Source organism: Eurypyga helias, unplaced genomic scaffold (genome assembly GCF_000690775.1).
Source record: "Eurypyga helias isolate BGI_N326 unplaced genomic scaffold, ASM69077v1 scaffold7311, whole genome shotgun sequence".
In the NCBI taxonomy this organism is placed as follows: Eukaryota; Metazoa; Chordata; class Aves; order Eurypygiformes; family Eurypygidae; genus Eurypyga; species Eurypyga helias.
In genome coordinates, this window is record NW_010230107.1 from 77,004 (window position 1) to 97,097 (window position 20,094).

General features: G+C 39.9%; 1 protein-coding gene across 1 annotated transcript in view; it reads right to left on the reverse strand.

Moving 5' to 3' along the window:
- SYN3 (synapsin III) overlaps positions 1-19,485 on the reverse strand; it is a gene marked incomplete at its 5' end in the record, with an annotated part of 89,636 nt that extends 70,151 nt beyond the window's left edge. Inside the window, 2 exons of the mRNA XM_010160622.1 lie at positions 2,671-2,760; positions 19,310-19,485. Coding sequence (XP_010158924.1) covers positions 2,671-2,760; positions 19,310-19,485 — 266 coding nt within the window. The remainder of the gene's footprint in view (positions 1-2,670; positions 2,761-19,309) is intronic.
- Positions 19,486-20,094: the final 609 nt, after the last annotated feature.

The following is a 20,094-nucleotide window of genomic DNA, read 5'->3' on the forward strand; positions in this document are numbered from 1 at the left end:
GAATAAGAAGGGAAATTACGAACCCAAGAGGAACTACAAAATTTATATTTAACTGCAAATACCAAATTCTGTTAATGCAAATGCAAATGAGGCTAGCTATTAATTGTTTAAAAAATCCAACAAAATTCAAATAGCATGATATGATTTCAACTCACCACCTAGAACACCCTGATGTTCAGATCATCTTACAACTCATTCTAGAAATTTTAATAAAATGTCATCTTGTGCCATGTTGCCTAATAAATTTTCAAGCCACAAAGTTCCAAATAATTTCTTCAGAAGGAAAACACACACAAATGAACTTCCTCAGCATCAGTTATTACAGCACCTCTAAACCATGAATGGCAATGCAATGCTGAAATGTCCTCCTCTTCTCTAGATTAACATTCATTATGTATAAATATGTAAAAAATGACTCAGCTGTGGAGAACATTAACATTCAAAAGTTCAAACAAAACCCAAATAACTTATCGGTTCAGACATTAATGAGCAATGTAGAGGAACAAAGGGGGGGAAAAAACTACTCAAGTATTTTACACTCTTAAGCAAAATATGCCTTACAAGCACATACACACACTTCCTTCTTCGCGTTCTGTTAGTGAATTTGAATTCAGCCAGTTGTTCGAGACAGCAATTTGCAACTGAACCGGTAGACCTTCTACAGGATCATAATACGTAAAAATTAAAAGCCAACACATCTATTCTTGTCCCAGAATCATAGGATATTTTCTTCGTTTCTATGCACTGCTATTTAGCAAAGCATTAAAAGGTCTGCATTTTCAATAAAATCATAAAGTATGTCGAGTTGGAAGGGACCCATAAGGATGATCGAGTCCAAATCCCTGCTCCTTGTAGAACTACCTAAAACTAAACCATATGACTAAGAGCATCATCTAGATACCCCTTGAACTCTGGACAGGCTTAGGTGCCATGACTGCTTCCCTGGGGAGCCTCAATAATAGCTGATAAACTGATGAAGAAAGAACCATAAATTGCACGCAGGAAATTATAAACCAGCTTTAATCTTGGACGTTCTCAGGAAAATAGAGGGATATAAAACTCACTACCATTTATAAAAGCATATTGCAAAACATGAGATGTGGTTCTGCTTTTCCACCTGTTCCGAACGAATCCCCAAGGGGGATGCACTTCCATTGCATAAAAAAATATAGAGAGAAATTCTATAAAGTTGTATATTTTCCTGACAAATCCATCATTACAGCATTCCATTCTGAAAAGATTCGACTGTTTGGGAGAACATTTAGATCTGCTGCTCCACACCAGTAACATTGTTCTTTGGCTCTACAAAACCTCAGCGTAGCAAATTTACTAAACATGTAACTGTGGAGAAAGCTCTTTTCAGAAGTGTCATATGTAACAGAAGAAGTGGAAACATCTGTGAGTTACTAGCCCTAAGGAACCAGAGAGAACTGGCAATGCAGTATGAAGAGCCATCCTGCCCCTCTTGCAATACATCAATAATTACGGCCGAGCTGCACCATACTGTGTTTGTTACCCAAAGATGAGACAGATGAGGGGGAAAGACAACTTCAGAAGGAATCTCAGTCAACTGCTGCCCATGAGGCTTATCTTAGATGCCACCTGCCATAACAAAGTGCTAGCCAGAGTCTCAAGACAGACACATGGCAATTACAGTTTGGGGACCTTACATAAACCCCTTTGAATTGAAATTGGGGAGGTTTAGATTAGATATCAGGAAGAAATTCTTCCTGGAGAGGGCGGGGAGGCCCTGGGACAGGTTGCCCAGAGAAGCTGTGGATGCCCCATCCCTGGAAGGGTCCAAGGCCAGGCTGGATGAGGCTTGGAGCAACCTGGTCTAGTGGAAGGTGTCCCTGCCCATGGCAGGGGGGTTGGAACTAGATGGTCTTTAAGGTCCCTTCCAACCCAAACCATTCTGTGATTCTGTGATAAACAGTAACAAACGTATTTATCATGACCTTGCAATGGTACTTCAATCACAGCTCTGTGACATCCGCTGAGCAGATTAGATTCTAAAAATAATTGATGCTTCTATGCCGGCCTACTCAATGAGCAAATAGCCTCCCTCCAGTTTCTCTTAGTGCTGAAAGTATTTCCTCTAGCAAAATATACTCAGGGAAGAATTTCTGTTTAGAAACCATATGAAAGGAAAAAACCAAATGTCTGCAGCATAAGACAGGTCATGAGTAAAGGTCGTTATGTATTATTTTTATGAATGCATGTATGCCTGTAAAGGACGGGGAATCAACATCAGCCCAGGTACATAAAGATCACAAGTCATAACTGCCCTGATTTTAGATGAGTTCAAAGTTCTGTGCTGACAGGCACACAGCCTTGTGCATCATAACAGACACTCTGACCGTATCATAAAGGACTAGGTGGAAAACGAACCATAAAAGTAATTCTTGCACTTTAATAGTTGTTCTGTCTCTTTATGAGCATTTAATCTCTTTCAGATCTGAAGCTATTTAGCTGAAAAATGACTACCTTCCCATCTGAAAATCTTCCAGTTAACCATCACAATGCTTTCAAGTGGTCACCCAGCCTTAGCCCTCTGAAAGCTTCCAAAATTACTTTTAAAACAGACAGTAAATGGGGGAAATGAATCGTGTGTTTACTGCTCCTGTTTTACAGAGACATCACAAATTGAGTACCAGTATTTGCACATACCATTTCCTTGTGATTTGGATAGAATGTTTGCTCAATTAAAGGGAACTTCTCTGGACCCAAAGTTTTGTAGACAGACACCAGCTGGGCAAACTGTAAAATAAAGCAAAACAAAAGAAAAAGCTGAGGAGAGAAAGCACGTTGTACCAAAATGATCTCATACTGTCATTTTGCTCCTTGTCTTTCATAAACTCAGCAAATACACATGCACATTACCCACTTCTGCTCTCTTTCTCACATGCTCACCTTTATAATCCACCCAAGCTATAATTTTATATACAGAGCAACAAAGAAAAATTCCTTTAAGAGTTAAGCTTTCACAGGTACAGCAAATGAAATACATTGAAATACAAGTTTTCAGGTATCTCAGAGCCCATATATTTTGTGCTGATTTTGTGATAATAAAATCATTATAATTTTGTATTTTCTACCACCTTTAATCTAAAGAGCAGACATATTTCACATTAATTTAGCCCCTGGCACCTCACTGACATTGAAAAGCAATTCTGCAAAACTGGAAAACAGGGAAAAGCAATAGCTATATCATATGTAACAAGTCAGGTGAAGAACCAACAAGAGAATTTTAATTTCCTAGGCTCTAGCCATGTACCACAGCCACACAGAGGCAGTGGAAGAATGGCCGACCAACGAAGACGATGATAATTTAAACAGTTACATGTTATTGCCATTTTTATTAATGTTTTATTTTTGGGCCCTTTCTCCGACACATCCAGTCTACCCCTATGCTAGACTGTAGTAATTTAACACAGGAAGCAAAACAACATTTAAACACAAAAAGACAAATAATTCTTTAATAAACAGAAATGTATTTTGGGGCTATTCTTTCTCTTTAGTGAACAGATCAGCTCTTTTGCTGTAACAGTTCAAAAACTAAATCACTCCTGAAATCGCGGCTTAGCTAGTGAGGTTTCTAGGGAGCAGGATGACTTTGGCAGTCAGAAGACCACTATTGTTTCAAGACTCCAAAGCTCGGGCTTGTACATGCCTCTGATGTGTTTAATTGTCATTATGCCAACATCAGACATAAACAACTTAGCACAACAGTTTGAATAGTGGGGTTTGCTGGTTACAAACAGAAAAAAGGAAAGAACAATAGAACTCTGTCCATAATGCAGTTTGATCAAATACCTACTCTGTTAATGCCATTTAGGGCGCAGGGATAGTCAAAACTGCCTAAAGGGAAAAAAAATTATGAAAGCTTTGCATCGCATTTCCAGCTGGCATGGAAAATGTATTTAATTTAGTGGTATTTACTTAGGTTTGGTAAAATGTATATTTAAACTTGGAAGTCCAGTGGAAAATACCTTAATGATGAGTAGGTTTCACCAAAAGCTTAAGAAATTCTAGTCGGATAGTGTGCTGTAAAAAACAGACTTCGAGGAAAGGAAATATTATCACAGCTACCAAAATAAGGTGGTTTGTGAATAGGATTCCTGACAACTTGCTATTTGTTTCTGTTCTTAGCCAAGATCCAAATTAAAATTTCATAACAGACTCCTGCCTATTAAATACATGATTTTTTTGCCACAAACACTTGTTATGTTAAAATAAATTTATCTATCGTTAAGCAAAAACCTTTAAGCAAAATCATATGATTGTATTTCCTGTGATTATTGCCTTATTTTCTTTTCCATTTTCACTGACAGCAAGCATCACAGCGAGAAACTGACACTACTATAATTCGGATTAATACCAGCTAATGTTTGTTTGCTTAAAATAAAATCGTGTCAACCACAGACAATACATGTCTATCACTCAAAGTACCCTCTAATCTTGTAATTAAGCAATCAACTAGCATGTAGGAGAAGTAGGTTTACATTTCCTGAGGCAGAATAATCCTGAGTTATCTGAGAAATAACTCAGATTTCTCCCAGCCAGGGGAATATTTATCCTTTGTCCCTACTGGGACACTGCTCCACCTGTGTCTCTACAAGCTTAGGAATTACTGGTCAAACTTTTCTCCCCCAAAAAGGCAACTTGATAAATTCAACCCCAATTCACATAAAATGTTGGCATTCTAATTGTACCTCCTTAAATTTCTATAAATACTTCTTATTATTCTTGATTCCCACTAGACAATTTATGAAAAAGAATTTAATTTATCTTTTAACAAGCTCCTATCAATTTTTAAGTGTGATCTAGACTTTACCTTTTTATATTTTCCTTTTGAGCAGCAGAAACAAAGAAACATGTTATACACAGTGAAGCGAAAGACCACCTCTGAAAACCCTGTTGTATCTGGACAGTTTGGAAGCTATACATAGCTTAGAAATAGGCTGAACCACACTGCCTTTCTATCCACGCCAGGACAGGTCTGCTGGAAACTACACCAACAGGTTTGATAGAACTTTTTTTAGGTCTTATTAAAAAAAAGAGAGATGACCATATTAATGCTTTGCTTTGATTAGAATTTTGAAAATGTTTTGGTTCACTGGGCTAGCTAATACGACCTTATAGTACATCTTCAAATCACAGTAAAGTTTCTCAAATTCTTATCTGGGAAGGAGAATCATCTTTTCAGATGATAAACTAGTCAATTATTATCTAATTAAATGCTGAATGTTTTCAGGTATGGAAGGTTCATGAAATAGAGAGGCACTCTGTATTTAAATAAAGTATTTTATATGGATGCCAAAAACCTTGGGAAATTTTAACAATTACCTAAAAAAAACCCCACCTCATAGAGCTTATTATTTCAAATTTTCAACATCTTAAGAAAAAACCCCAAGAAATAAGCTTTTTTAGCTCTTGCTTTAAGTAGCCAAATTTACTTCTCATTTTCAAATACTGTAGCTCATTTTCAGCTCGAAGAGAGGTATTCTCAGGTACATGCATTTATGGTTTTCAGATTATTCAGGAAAATAGTGGGATTTTGTACTATTCTTTATAATGTCAGCTCTCCTCTTTTCAACTAGGGACTACATGCTTTCACATCTTGGCCTACTGTTCCTCTATAAAAGAATAGGAGGGCACCAGCTGCATTTGTCTCCTCCCCAACAAAGTATGATACAGATAAGAAGAAATACTTAGGCAAAAAAGACAGTTACTCCCTTTGATTTCACATAAAAGCTTTATGGGGTTTCATTACACTAAGAATGGAACACTGAGAATTTGCCTGCACAGAATACACCGTAATCAAGCAGCGCACAGGTATAAAAAAGTCACTTTGCCAACTTCATAAAGATTTGAATAATGACTTTGCTTATCCCTTTAGATGAGTTAAAATGTGCTTCATTACGTGCACATCATCCCTGAAATGCTCGGATTTTTTCCTGAACAAACTGCACAAACTTTTTCCTCTAAGATAATTAGATATGATATTTAGAATTAATTACTCCAGGTGGTGCTTTGTGTTACCTTTAATTCCAGAAAACTTCTAACCCCTCTCGGCAGACTGAAGGATATGTATCATTGTCCATCCCAGGGGAGAGTTTCCTGCTATGCTGAATAAGACTTCCATGCAAGCAGCTACTTCACATTTGCCTGTACAGTTGTTCCCTCTCAGGGAAGAGCCACTGAGCTGTGTATTGTAAAACCTTTCTGCCAGAGACGTTCCCCTACTGTGAGTGTTCATTATCCGTGCTCTTCACAAGGCACGGCTTGCTTCTACTGACAGCAGAACTCCAACAGCCATCACGGTAACAACTACAGCGATCACAACATTCTCTGGCAGATCAGTTGGCATTCTCCAAGACTGGAGAAACGGGAAAACTTGTCATTTAAAAAAAAGATGCTTTTAGCTGAGATTTAACCTATCTTTGACTGCTCTAAGATATGGGCAAACCTACAGAGTGAAGAAATGTAATGCAATGCCAGTTTGCTTCTGGGCATCCATATACAAATATGCCTTTTACCAAAGGTACTGGTATTGGTGGGTGAAATTACTAAAAGAAAATTTCTAATACGAGGTCGACATTCAGTATTGCTGCCAGCTTTCTTTGGAGATGTATTACTTAAAGGCAGATGATACAAAACAGTTTAAAGATCAGATTGTTATGCTGATGAGAACTTTAGACAGAGTAAAAGTTTCATCCTACTGTGCACTTCAATCATTCCTTGTAAGACTCAGAACTGGTGCAAGACAGCTTTCCATGGAAATGCTTTACAGGTTCCTAGTATCCCTCTGTGAAATGCACACTAGAGGAAATTCTGCCTGAATGTGTGTATCAGTAAATGTGAGCACGGATGGGGCCTGAACAACTGCACTTTCCCTTTCAGTACACAAAGGAAGCGCCTCTGAACAACTTGCAGAGGCCTTGTAGGGTCTGTAGGTTATGAAGCTGAAAGATGAGCTGCTGTACATTATAGGCTGGTTACTGTTACATTTCTATTATAGGAAACCAACAAAGAAGACGACACATTGACTTTTTTATCCCCTTTGGATAGCACTGTGAAAAATATCCTGAAGTCTGTTTTTAGGTTGAAATGCCCAGTTTTAAGCTGAGGCTCAGAAATGTGGCTGGTGATTCCAGAAAAAATGTGATTGCCTTCTAAGCGATGTTCAAAAGCACAGACTAAGAACCATTGGCACAATCATATCAGGGGTCCTCCGTGACCAACAGACTGAGACACAGCATTGCAGACCCCGCAGAGGGAGAAGAAATGAAGCAACGGTGTGGCAGAGGCTGGAGGGTACGTTTGACACGTACTCTGTGGGAGTCAATTTACTTTAACCAAGATGTTTCACTAGGGCTGTACTTTAAATACAGTTTCTCTATTTCTGTTTCTGGGGTTTTATATTTTTTTTTTAAATTACTATTACCTGGGAAGTATCTGTGTTACTGTTCATATGCTCTTCAAAATATTCCTTCTGTGTTGTGACTGGCCTGCGTTTCTTCTATTTAGTAAACATTAAATACTTTTCCAGAAGGCTGAGCACATACACGTTTGATTTGCTATTTGACACCTAATATGAGAATCAAGGGGAACAGACTGCTGACCGTAGCTTACGTAGCTCTTTCTGTCAGCAGGAGCCGACAGACAACTTAATGAAAGTATTCAAACTTTCATAGTCAATTCAAAGTTTGACATGGCAACTGAACAATGAAACATCGCCTACAAATCAGTTTGGGCACACTAACAGAACACAGAAGAGATGGGAACTGACAGAAGAACTTGATGTTCCTCCAGCAGTTTTCCATTATTACGATGCAAAGCCAAAGACAGCACAGTTGGATTATGAATGGAAAGATAACTTACATGGACGCTGCATCGTAATTCGAGCAGTAGTTTTGTAACACAGACAAGTTGTTTCCTAACCCTTTTGCAGCCCAGCCTCACAGGAGAACATGGGGGTGATCCCTGCCTCACCGAGCAGAGCTGCAATCCCCCACTGCATTTTATGTTCAAGTCCCTCTGGCACTAGCAGCGTCTCTTCCTTCCACCTTTGACTGCAGCAGATATTTCCTCACCTCCTTCATCTCCAGCTCTCTCCTTACCCTCTGGGGTACTTGTCTGCATCTGTTGAGACGGCGCTACCAAGCCTGCCCGGACTGTGCCGACCCTTCCCAGAACCATTGCGCTGTCTCTGCTCCATGTGACCCAGAATTTCCAAAGGCATTTCTTTGGCTTCTGCACCTCCCCTGCAGCATCAGTACTGCAGCCTGTATGGCCTCCGAGAGGCACATCTCTCCAATCGCTAGTCACTGCTGTAATTAATTACCGGAATATTTTCACACCAGAATTACATCTGCTGAGATATGCAAACCATTAAGAATTTCTACAGGCTAAAAAAAAAAGCCTTAAATTAAACGCTCATGCCCTCAGAACTGCATGCAGAACTCCTACTTACAAATTACGAGAGGGAACCCATGGGAGGGGAAAAAAGTTTTCTGAAATTTTTTAGAAAAACAAGATTTAAAAAACCAACCCAACCAAACAAAAACCCCAGAAGAGGACCATAGTCAGAGGCATAAAAACATTTTCACTTGGCTTGCAAAGTTGGGAAGCAAGGCATCTGGCAATGAGAAACACCTTGGCCAATGAAAGAGGCGGTGACAAAATGTGTAAACAGTGAGGAAAGTGAGATTTAAGGAAGACATAGGGATTAAAATGAAGGGAAAATAGCTATGAGCATAAACAGATCAAGACATGTTTGTTAGAAAAGAATTAGTGAAAATTAGTACCATGAGGCCTAGATCAAGCAGTTTTCTGGAACTTTTTATTTCAGAATGAAAAGTTACAGTGAGGAAAAAAGGTTATGGAGCTGAGTCATTCAAATAAAAGCTATGAGGACTTCTTGGGTGCACTTGGCAGCAATGAGAATGTGCAGTTTATTCCACTATTATGGGAACACCGAGTTCAGTGTCCCGTTCAAGGAAACATTTGTGCACCTGTTTATTTTAATGGGACACGGACATGTGCTTAAGCACTTCTCAGAAAGGTTTGGGGCTCACTACAATAAAAAAGAGATGTTATTGGTTTGTGGGTGTTTTTAGAGATACTGAGATCCTGAGGCTTTCCAGTTAAAATAGAAAGTTTTTATAAAAATACTGTATTCAGTGAAACTTCACAGTGGAGGAGAAGATCTCGATTTTAATGCAAACTGGGTTTGGCAGATCCAGCCCTCCCATATTTATTGCTTAGGAGTCTTGCAGTTAATGACATTTGGTTCAGGTGTCTGTTTGAAGTTCCCTTCAGAAACAAAGCATGATTTATGTACTTAACCACTGAAATAAGAAGTAAATCCCGTTTTAAAGCTAATCATATAGTTAAAATACATTTTATTTTCTTTCTTGTGAATTGTACACAGACACAATCATGTGCACCTACAACTTTGCCCACAGAATTCAAACTCAGTCAAACTGGGCTTATTACTTACATGGACTTTCCTGTCCCAAGATGCTTCCCTCTTTTAGGCAAGATAAGGAAATCTGAAAAACTTTTTTCTCAAATGATCTACTGGCAAAGCTCATTGGCAGAAGGCCGTTCCCCAGACAAGACCAGCCAGCATCCTCTCCATGAAGCCCAGCACAGAAACTCAGGGGACATCTCTGAGGTGGCCAGCACCCAAGCAGTGCAATACTTCATAGCATTTTAAACTGTACCATAAACTACAGAAGGTACTTCACAGAATAGGGACATCAGTTACTACACCTCGTAGAAGAAAGAAAGACCGGTACACTTTGCATCCCCATTGCACGTGAACTGGAGCTAAGAACAGAAGCTGAACATAAAGGAGTGACAGCAAGGAAATCAGACAGCACCAGCAGCACTGGTGGGAGTTTTGGAGATAATGTGGGAGAACAATACTGGTGTAGGGGGAGAGAGGGGACAGGAAGGAGTGGGGATTGCGATGGGGCAGCCAACACAATGGGAGGTACTTTCCTGGATGGGTGACAAATTCCTTTTTCAGGAAGGGGAGTCTAGCCCTCAGACTCTCCTCATCACTGAGTCACTGTGGTCATACGGTCATAAAAGAAGCAGATCTAGTCTCTGCCTAGATTTTGGCTAGAAAAAAAAAATCTTCTTAGGTAAGATAATGGAGAATATAATACATGGTTTCCCTTTTAATTAAGATAATAAAAAGGATATGAAACACGCTTTTACAGTCTTATTTTTCAGATTAATCTTATAGCCTTTATTTAAATATGGTTTCTTTCAGTAGAAGCTAAGAAATAGCTAAAGGTCTGTTTCAATTTTCTGCCACTAGAAATGTTCAGTGCAATGGAAGTCCCACTGCTGCTCTTCAGTGCGGAGAAGAACAGGGCAAAGTGACAACAACCTAGCACAAAATTTAAGAATGCAGTAAAAACCAAAAATCTGAGTCTACTTTTGCATTACATTGGCCTCATGGCCATAAATGCTGGACAAAGCAAATATATATATATACACACACTCACTTTATAGATAAAGTATTTTGTAGATTAAGCAAAGCTTGATGAATATAGAGCTGTAAGAATTACTTGCTGTATGAAACAGAAAACAAATCATCACCCCACTGAGATATATTAATTATTTAAGATTGTCTGCTTTCCTCAAGGAATGTCAAGTGACCTTACATATTTTACAAAAGCAAAATCATTCAGCAAGACTGTAATATTCCCCTTCTATTGCAAAAATAGATCAAACAAAATAGCTGTATGAAGAGGTGCAAACTGCTAGGTTTAGTGTATTTAGATTTCTTTGTTACGCATTTAAATGAGTAATTATTTATGAACTTTGCTCTATTTTAATGTTAACACTTGCTAGTAAATTGTCTTTTAACCAAAAGCTTAAAATGTTTTCACCTTCCTTCTGACACAGTTCTGTGAATTTACTTTCAGCTCTTGCACTACAAATCCATCAACATGTTTTGCTTTACTGGCAGGCTGGGCAAAGAGGCCAAAATCTTCACCAGCTGACAGAGAATTAAACTACAGGTTTTTTATGCTTAAGAAAGTTCTGCTCAGATCAGTGCTGGAGGAATAGTACATGTGGACAGTTTGTTGTTCTCTGCTTGCCCTAGAGGTACACCAACGTCTGCCTTCTCTATGGCTGTAAATCCAAAACTCTTCAATAAAAGCCACAAAACTGGTTTTAGAAAGACCTTGTCCTATTCATGTAAATATTTTCAAATAGGCAAACTGAATTTGTTACAGAGATTGCCACACGTTATCCCATGAGGCTGTTCCAACTTCACCCCCACATGCGACTGCGGCCAGTCCCTACAAAAGCGACTCTTGACTGCTTGAGAAAGATGGGCAGCACCTGGCTCCCAGTCCCGAAGGGAAATAAGGACCAGCTCTTGCTACAGTAGCTTCCCAAAGCACAGAGGTAAGAAAAGGCCATTAAACAACCTGTTTGGGTGGGCTCTGGCTGCCCAGTGTCCCCGTCATCATCTGTCAAGTGGATCGATCTTGCCAGAATGGTTGAAACAAGAAAGTTCAGTGGTGGCTCCAGGTTTCATCTAATAAAACACATAAAGCTACAGCTACTGACTAAAATACAGGTCTTAACATTTCTAAGATTTATAATGTTAACAGACATTAAATTTGAATGTCCTTAAAATGTCTTCCCTGCCTGAGTTGAAGCCAGATTGCAGGTATGCATTCTTTAGCCTTGACCTTCAGTAAGATGCCCTCTGGCACACGGCGAAGTGCAAAAACCAGCCAAATTCTAGCCCACTGTTCAGCACGACTGCACAAATCCTATTTCTGGTAACGAGCGCAGAATTTTCTTATAGTGCAACAAATATTCAGTAAGAAATTTGTAATTTCTCTCTCTAAACCAGACATGGAATAGTACCAAAAGGCCTCATAGATTTACCGTGAATAGGTTTTCAAGACTTCTTCTGCACACATGCATTTTATTTGTTATTCGTTCTCCAGAAGATATTTGGACACAACACTGAAACTCATCTGTGTGGTTGTGTCTGCCTATTAGCACAGCATCAATAATCTGTGGCAACAGAAAGCTGGAATGAACAGAGCTCATTGCTTTCATATGCTCTTCCCTGCAGTGCCTACAGGATTGCTGCCAGTGCCCCAGTCTGTTGCTCCAGACTAATCAAGTATAGCTTGAAGGGGGGAAAAACACAAGAGCACGACTTCTAACACATGAAGGAGGGAAAAACAAGGTGGGGACAGTAGTATAATAACATCAGAAAGCACGAAAGGGCAGTTAAACAGACCTTGCAAAGAAAGCAAGGGAAGAATAGAGAAATGAAGTGGTCAGTAAGAGTACAGAGATGAAGATAGATAAGTAGAAAATCATCTGCAAAAGAAAGGCAAAGCAAAATCCAACACATGAAGGCACAGAATTACGTAAGCTTGGCAAAAGGAGCAAAAAAGAAAAATGTCAACAAACTTGCAGAGACGTATTTGGCTGTCTGCTCACAGACTGCAGGAAAAGAAACAAACAAGAACTGGGAGATTTACAACACTACCAAGTCTGACAGAAGGAAAAGCCATAACCAGCCCTTCCTCAGAATGACTGCAGATGAGCAAAGAAATAAATCTTGGCAAAACAAAGTGTCCTACGGCACTTCTCTCACATTTAAACCCCTCAATAAGAATAAATTCCTACAATGAAGCAAAGTCCCAGCCATCTTCTCAAGATTCCTCAGACCATGACAGGTTGACATCTGGAGCTCTCTGTAAAAAATGCCAGCACCACCTGTCTTCAAAATAATACAGATATGTCTGTCTTCTGGATCTCAGTTCCACTCTGCCAGGTTATGACTGGAACACAGTTCCTGGTTTTCCCTTTATTTCCCACATTACTGACTGACGTAGCAGTTTGCCGTGGTGCCAACAGAGTTCACTTCACCTGAGGCCAAGCCTGCTCAGCACCCAGCTTTCCCACCCACGCAGGGACAGAGGTCGCTTCACAAGCTGCTACAACCGTGCAGCAGCTTGACACACTACAGCGGGCATTCTACAACCCCTCCATGGTTACGTCAAGTCAGTATTTCAAGCTAAATACAGACTCTTCCACCAGCACGGCAACCGCTAATTAAGGTCCCAGTGCTCGCAAATGTTTTTTGTAGACCCATTATTATGTTGTAGGTTGTGCCATCTCCTTCACCAGAGCAGATGTGTAATTACTGTATCAGCAGAGCCTTGAAGCCTTCTGTACCAAGCACAGTTACGGAGCCTCCCAAGGCACGCTAACAGAAGAGATTTGCCATCGGCTACAGATGCTGCTGTTTTCCCTCTGCGTTAAAGGAACCAGAGCTGCTATCACAGACTTGGGACTAGTTTTGGGAGAATTTTCCCCCTCTTCAACCATATCCACTTGGTCTACACAATTGCAGCAATTCTCTAATCTCCGCAGTGTTGAAATGTTTAGCGCTATCTGAACGCAGAAGTGCCAATCCAGCTAATCCAGCATGAAGTTAGTACGTCACAGTCCAGGCTTAATGCGGTGTTCGAACTATAGCAGCCATGGGCGTTGAACCTTGCAGTCCCGGAGAAGTAACCCCGAGTCCGCACGTCCAGCACGCTTACCAGTTAACCCACCGCAACTCCCCTCCTTGGCAGTCTGCGAGACACAGCGTGGGTGAAGAGCTAATAGTCTGTGTTATCCCAAGGCTGTAGCCCTATCACCAATATTTGCAACTGAAGCTAAAGTCAAGAGGAGGGTTCTGTTGATACAAACCCCTCAGCATGCAAATTCCACATAAATCTTCATAGGAAGTATGTCTTGCATGCATCCTTTTGCAGAAGACTCTTTTTCTTAATTCAACCCAATACACTGGAAAATCATGGAGTTTTTTTAATATTATTTCCCCAGCCTGATTCATAACCATGAGATTTTATCTATTACTGCAAGCACTGTCATTGTCATCACATTTTCCAGTGACTTCCAGCCTGCACAACTACTTACTTTGCTTATCTACACTGTGCACTATCGGAAAGATCACATCCAATCTCAGAAGCCTCAGTTAAGGTATGTCTGTCTCATCTCTGGAATGACATTTTCCAAAGGAAACCTGAGACAATAAAATATCTAGAGTGTTATGTAAATAATATCAAATCATAACTCTGGGTAATTCATTATGCTTTTCCTTTTTTCTCTTTACTATTATAAAACTTTCATAACGGCGTTACAACAGGTTCTGCACACCGTTAGCCCTGAGTATAAGGTGGATCACAGACCCAACAAGGCAAGTGTGGATTTTTGCCTCACCTTAACTCCATGTAACTGTAAAAGAAACCGGGTAAATCTTTTATCTTTTTGAATGGGATGTCATGCACAAGACTATTACTTTGCAACACGACGATGCACAGAAACACTGCAACGTGGTGAGAGGGTATGAGCCCTAAAACGGCTCCTCCGCAGCTCTGCATGCACCCACTAACGAAGAACTTGGTCGTGATGTATAAAAGCCATGCTTTCCCCCTAGGAAAGCAGCTGTCTGACATTCTTAGCAGCATTTCGCTGAAATCCACCTCACAAGCCAGGATCATGAATTTTTTATGAGGTAGGTGGTAACTATTATCACAGAAGTGAAATAACAGCACTGTAACAAACCCAAATCATTAACATATTTCAGTATGCAAACATCTCACCACACACATTCATTCCAGTATTTTCTTTGCCATGGTTGCTAGCACCCTAACTTTTCAAAGGGTACTTTGAACTTCTGACACGCATTCAAAGGAACTGTGCGTGTCCTGACACTAGAAAACACAAACTTTGAGGCTTGTTTTCAGAAATGGTTTTAGTATGATCCTGCCAACCTTCCCGCCACACCCCCATCTTTCAGTGATACACCTCTCAGATCAAATACAAATCTGCTGTCGACTGGCAAAGAGCTGGAAACCCATGTGCGTCCACAGACAGTGCGAAGAGAGTTCTGCTGAAAAATTAAAGGCAGGTGCTTCAGCTTCTAATGCAGGGTATGAGTCTGTCCTCAGGGTTGAAGAGATGCTGGGCATTTGGAGCTGTCTGTTCCAAAAAGGCAAAGACCTGATACTCTGAAGAACAGTTATTTAACAAAGACCTTGTATGTTGGATTTTAACTCTCATTTTAACTTCCCTGACTTCCTCTCCTAGCAATTCCACACTACTCCTGATTGTACACTGATGTAAGTAAGATCAATTGCTCATAACTAATTCAACAATTTTTCATCCCTTCAAGGCCTATTCCATTGGACACTCTCTTCTTTCCTGCTGTTACAGGAAGTGCAATTCACTTCTGCCACTCGAATTTATACCTGCAAGAAACTCAACCTATTTCTCATCATTTAATAAAGATTGTTACTTATGGCTTTATCTAGAGGTCTGATTTCTAATTTTTCATAAGGCTTTTGAATATGCAATTTTTATAGAAATATTTTTCATAAAAGTATCAGGTCATCCACGTTTTACAAAGGAGTTGTCCAGAAAGACACCCAGTCCATGCTATGAAGAAGAAGGTGTAATCGATGGTAACTCTAAGCGCAGGCTTGCTTCCGTGCACTGCTGCAAAACTGACACGGACACTCACGACTGCGGAATATGCCTTCTGGGATTCATCCAGACAGTAGGATGCACCTGATAAAAAGATACATAGGTGTGTGAAGTGGAAACTACTTTTCCTTTCACATGGATGTTAAGGCTACAAGTAATATAAAATATAATCTGAATATAAGCCATGATGAAAAAGATAGGAATTTAAATTAGAAAATGGTCTTCATTGCAAATGTAGAACTTCAGTTTCACCAAATCACAAAGTTTGGTATATAAGAGATGAGACTGGCAGGTGGTTCTATGCCTTTAATCAGTGCTGTAAATGTTGAGCTAGTTTCTGAACAAGGAACTTGCAGAATAATTCTGCTAGTTTTTTATCTAGTTACAATTTAATTAAGTTTGCATCAGTTCAGCTTAAATATGTGTCATCTTAACATCTTAACTGCTTGATTCACTGGTCGAAAGAACATCTAGGAGCACAGTATGGTTTCTATGCTTAAGGCTAGCATGCAGCAAGGGATTGAGGAGTGCACCCTAAGGCACCCAAAACTAGCCTACAGCCTGCAGCAGGGAGTTCACACGTATGTATTAGGGGCAATCGAACAAGCTAAAAGATAATATTAGCAAAACCAACAGTCCCTGGATTCTGCTGCATTATTTGAACGCCCATGAAGTTGGCTGACTCAAAAGATCAATGGATTTTTACCCTCAGAGTGTATTCTGGGCTGGGGTTGAAAGAGGTTTGCACGACTTCTTGCAGTGTTTACCCTTCCTAAGTCTGATGAAGATTCCACGATGCTCTGGGATTACCATGGTTGTCTCTACATCTCCCACTGCCACAAAGAACAGAAGTCAGGATGTTCCAAGTTAAAATCCCAAACAAGCTCCCTCGTATTTGTACAGACACTGTTTTTGTGCTCAAATTAAAAGCCTGCATTCCTAAGTAGGATCCCAGTCACGTCCAGTGCCACCACATATTCTGAATGGGAACCAAGCACACATTTGCAGGCTTCGGTCATGGTCATAGGTCATTAAAAGACAGAATGGAGGCCATTGGTGGAGCAAAGCACAATCACGTGTGCAACACGTGAACGTTAACTGCTCAGCCTCACTGCCCATGGGCTCGCAGTGGGGGCGCACGTTCAGGCCCTGCTCTCTCTATTATGCACCTTGAAGAAAACCACTTCAGAGAACTACAGAAAAAACATGAAAGATGCTAGTTCGAAGCACGTGACCTGCTTGACACTTTAAAATGTCTCTAGAATAATTATTTCTGAGAGCAAATACCCAAGAGATGTGAAATGGTGTCTTGCTGAGGCTGTGCTAATTTGAGTATTTAAAACAAAACATACTTGGTTGTCGGATGTAAAACTGGCTAAGTAGAAAAGTCTCAAAGAAAATGTTCAAATGTTAAAATAAAAGAAGATCAGCTTAAAAATATTTTCATGTCATACCTAGGCTGAGACAAACTACAGAAATCTCCGCCAAAGAGGGAATTTTTGCAAAAAGCAAAGATACAGACATAGCAATTCAGAAGACAGCCATTTCATCATGAACTGTTATGTCACACCTTAAATAGGTTCTGCCATAATACAAGACAAGGTGATTCTGCCCCTCTACTCTGCTCTGGTGAGACCCCACCTGGAGTGCTGCGTCCAGCTGTGGAGCCCTCAGCATCAGAAGGATATTGACCACTTGGAGCGAGTCCAGAGGAGGCCACGAAGATGCTCAGAGGGCTGGAGCACCTCTCCTATGATGAAAGGCTGCGAGAACTGGGCTTGTTCAGCCTGGAGAAGAGAAGGTTCCGAGGAGACCTCATTGCAGTTTTCCAGTATCTGAAGGAGGCCTACAAGGGTACTGGGAGAGGACTTTTTACAAGAGCCTGTAGTGATAGGACAAGGGGTAACGGGTACAAATTGAAAGTGGGGAGGTTTAGATTAGATATCAGGAAGAAATTCTTCCCAGAGAGGGTGGTGAGGCACTGGAACAGGTTGCCCAGAGATGTTGTGGATGCCCCGTCCCTGGAAGTGTCCAAGGCCAGGCTGGATGAGGCTTTGAGCACCCTGGTCTAGTGGAAGGTGTCCCTGCCCATGGCAGGGGGGTTGGAACTGGATGATCTTTAAGGTCCCTTCCAACCCAAACCATTCTGTGATTCTGTGATTCTAAGACTATTAAAAAATTATTATAACTCTAAACCAAGTAAGCCCTTATGAGCCTACAACTATATTATTTGTCTGTGAGGTATGCTGTATAGAACAATGACACCAAAAAAGATGAAGAACGTGCTAATTATTTTACATGTATTACCTTGTATTTGCTTTTGCCTTGTCTTCCAGTTAATAAATATTCCTACAACTCCCAGTTATTCCTACTCATTATTATAAACATGAACAAATCAGCAGAGATATTCTATGTGCAACAAGGCCAGTTGTAAGGAAGAGATATCTTTATTGGTTTGGTGCAGGAACAGCCATGACACTAATGCCACCAGAAGAATATTACAAGGAGAAATTATTCATTTACTTTTTATTGCATCATTACAGCATATAAATGCTACTGTTATTGCTTCATCACCCAGCTTTATTGCATACAGTGAATCAAGGCCTGAAGAAATGCCATACAGCATACAAAATGTGATGTATTAACATAATGGATTCAGCAATGTATGATATGTACTTAGAGAAGTTATAAATGCTCTATCAATTATTTATTCCCTACTGTAGATTACTGCAACACAACAGTATGATAAAATTGGCTGAAAGAGGTCTATATTTAAAACCTGCTGACAATTTTTGGAGGGATTTTCATAGTTAGTGTGAAAAAAATAAGTATCTTCAAGACAATAGAAAGTATGAATGTGAAACTTTCCTTCGGTATGAAAAATACAGACAACTGTTATTTACTTACCCAGAAATCAGCGGAAAAAGTTATGAAGCTTTGGCTGTTTGTAACAAGTGGTATTCTTTAAAGTTTCATTAGGTCTTGGGCAAGTGAATACCTCTATTAAGAGTGACTGCACCATTGATAATCATCTTTTACACCATCACATTTTAACTCATTGCTACTGAAGTTTAGTCGGCTATGAACCAAAGAGATCACCAAATCCTACCTCCATCACTACAAAGCATGTAATGAAAACCTGAACTGGCTTCTTTGCTAGAACCAGGAAATACGAGTGATTCTCCGGTGTACCTCATTGCTCTAGGTGTAACTGAAAAGCCTAACTGCTGTGCATAATCCATATGCACAGGATTATGAAAAGAGCTTTCAAATGAGGACACTAATAGCTTCAGATTTCCTTGCTAAAGCCCAGCCTCAAAAATTTCACAGGCATGAGGAGAACACCGGCTAAAAGTCTGTTTAAATTATGTTCAAAACCACAAATATGAAAAATATTCTCAGTTTGCTTTTCCCAGACAAATTGTGAATAAACACACTTTCCTCACTTGAGGAAGTATGTTAGCAGTGGATAGGCTTTCCGTTAGTCCCCTCACTTATTTCATTATTTGTACTACAAATATTTTTTTCTTTCTCTCTCCACGCTGCCTACACTGGCTCTTTGAAAAAGCTATTTAAATATCTTAGTTTACTTTGTATTGCTTTCACTGTGGCTTCACTGCTCTGCTAAGTAACTTTGCAGTTTGATACTCAATATTCATGAACGGGAACTAAACAAGCAAACAACAACAACAAAAAGGGTCACCAACTGGTTTTGCTCCAAAGAACTTCTCGGTTCATCACTTACCACCCACGGCTTGTCACAGAAGTTATAGATTGACTCTAGGGAGTTGACGCTGGGGATGCCTGCGTACTGCATTCCAATAATCAAGTTACGGAAATCTTCGTTTTCTGCCATGCTGAATGAATGTTGTCGAACAAGGACAAAATCAGGCCGGAATGACCTAGCAAGAAAAAGATACACTGCTCATAGCCAATGATCAGACCATGTTTCCTTCAACAGCAAAATCTTAAAAGGGAAAAATAGCTAGCTGATGGATAGAGAAGTACTAAAAGAACACTCAAAAAAAGGTAAATGGCAGAAAACAGAATTAATATGGCATTATGAAAATCTATACTGTATCATTTCTTAACCGCTGTTCAGACAACATCAGCAACCAGGCAACAACATGACTCCATTAAGAGGACAGACAAATTATCATGGTTTTTTCAGATTGTTTTCCCACAGAGAGATATGTCATATATGTAAATTCTACGTACGTTCTTTGTATATGTACACCAGTTTCTGAGCAATGACAGTCAAAAACAAAGTAGGCAAGTGTCTCTGCCAGAAATTTAAGCTTCTTGGGAACAATTTTTTTCCTACAACTATTGTCAGACTGTTTTAAAGACAGTAAGAGATGAAGCACCCCCACTGCTCACAGAAAGAATCATACCATAATTGTAGATAACCACAGTTAAACTTGTGATCCAGAAACTTGTCAAAATGAATTTCTAAAGTTACAGCTGCACATTTTTTACTCTTTTTCTCTTGCACCTAATCAGGTTTTCCCCTGTTGTGAGGTCTGTGGC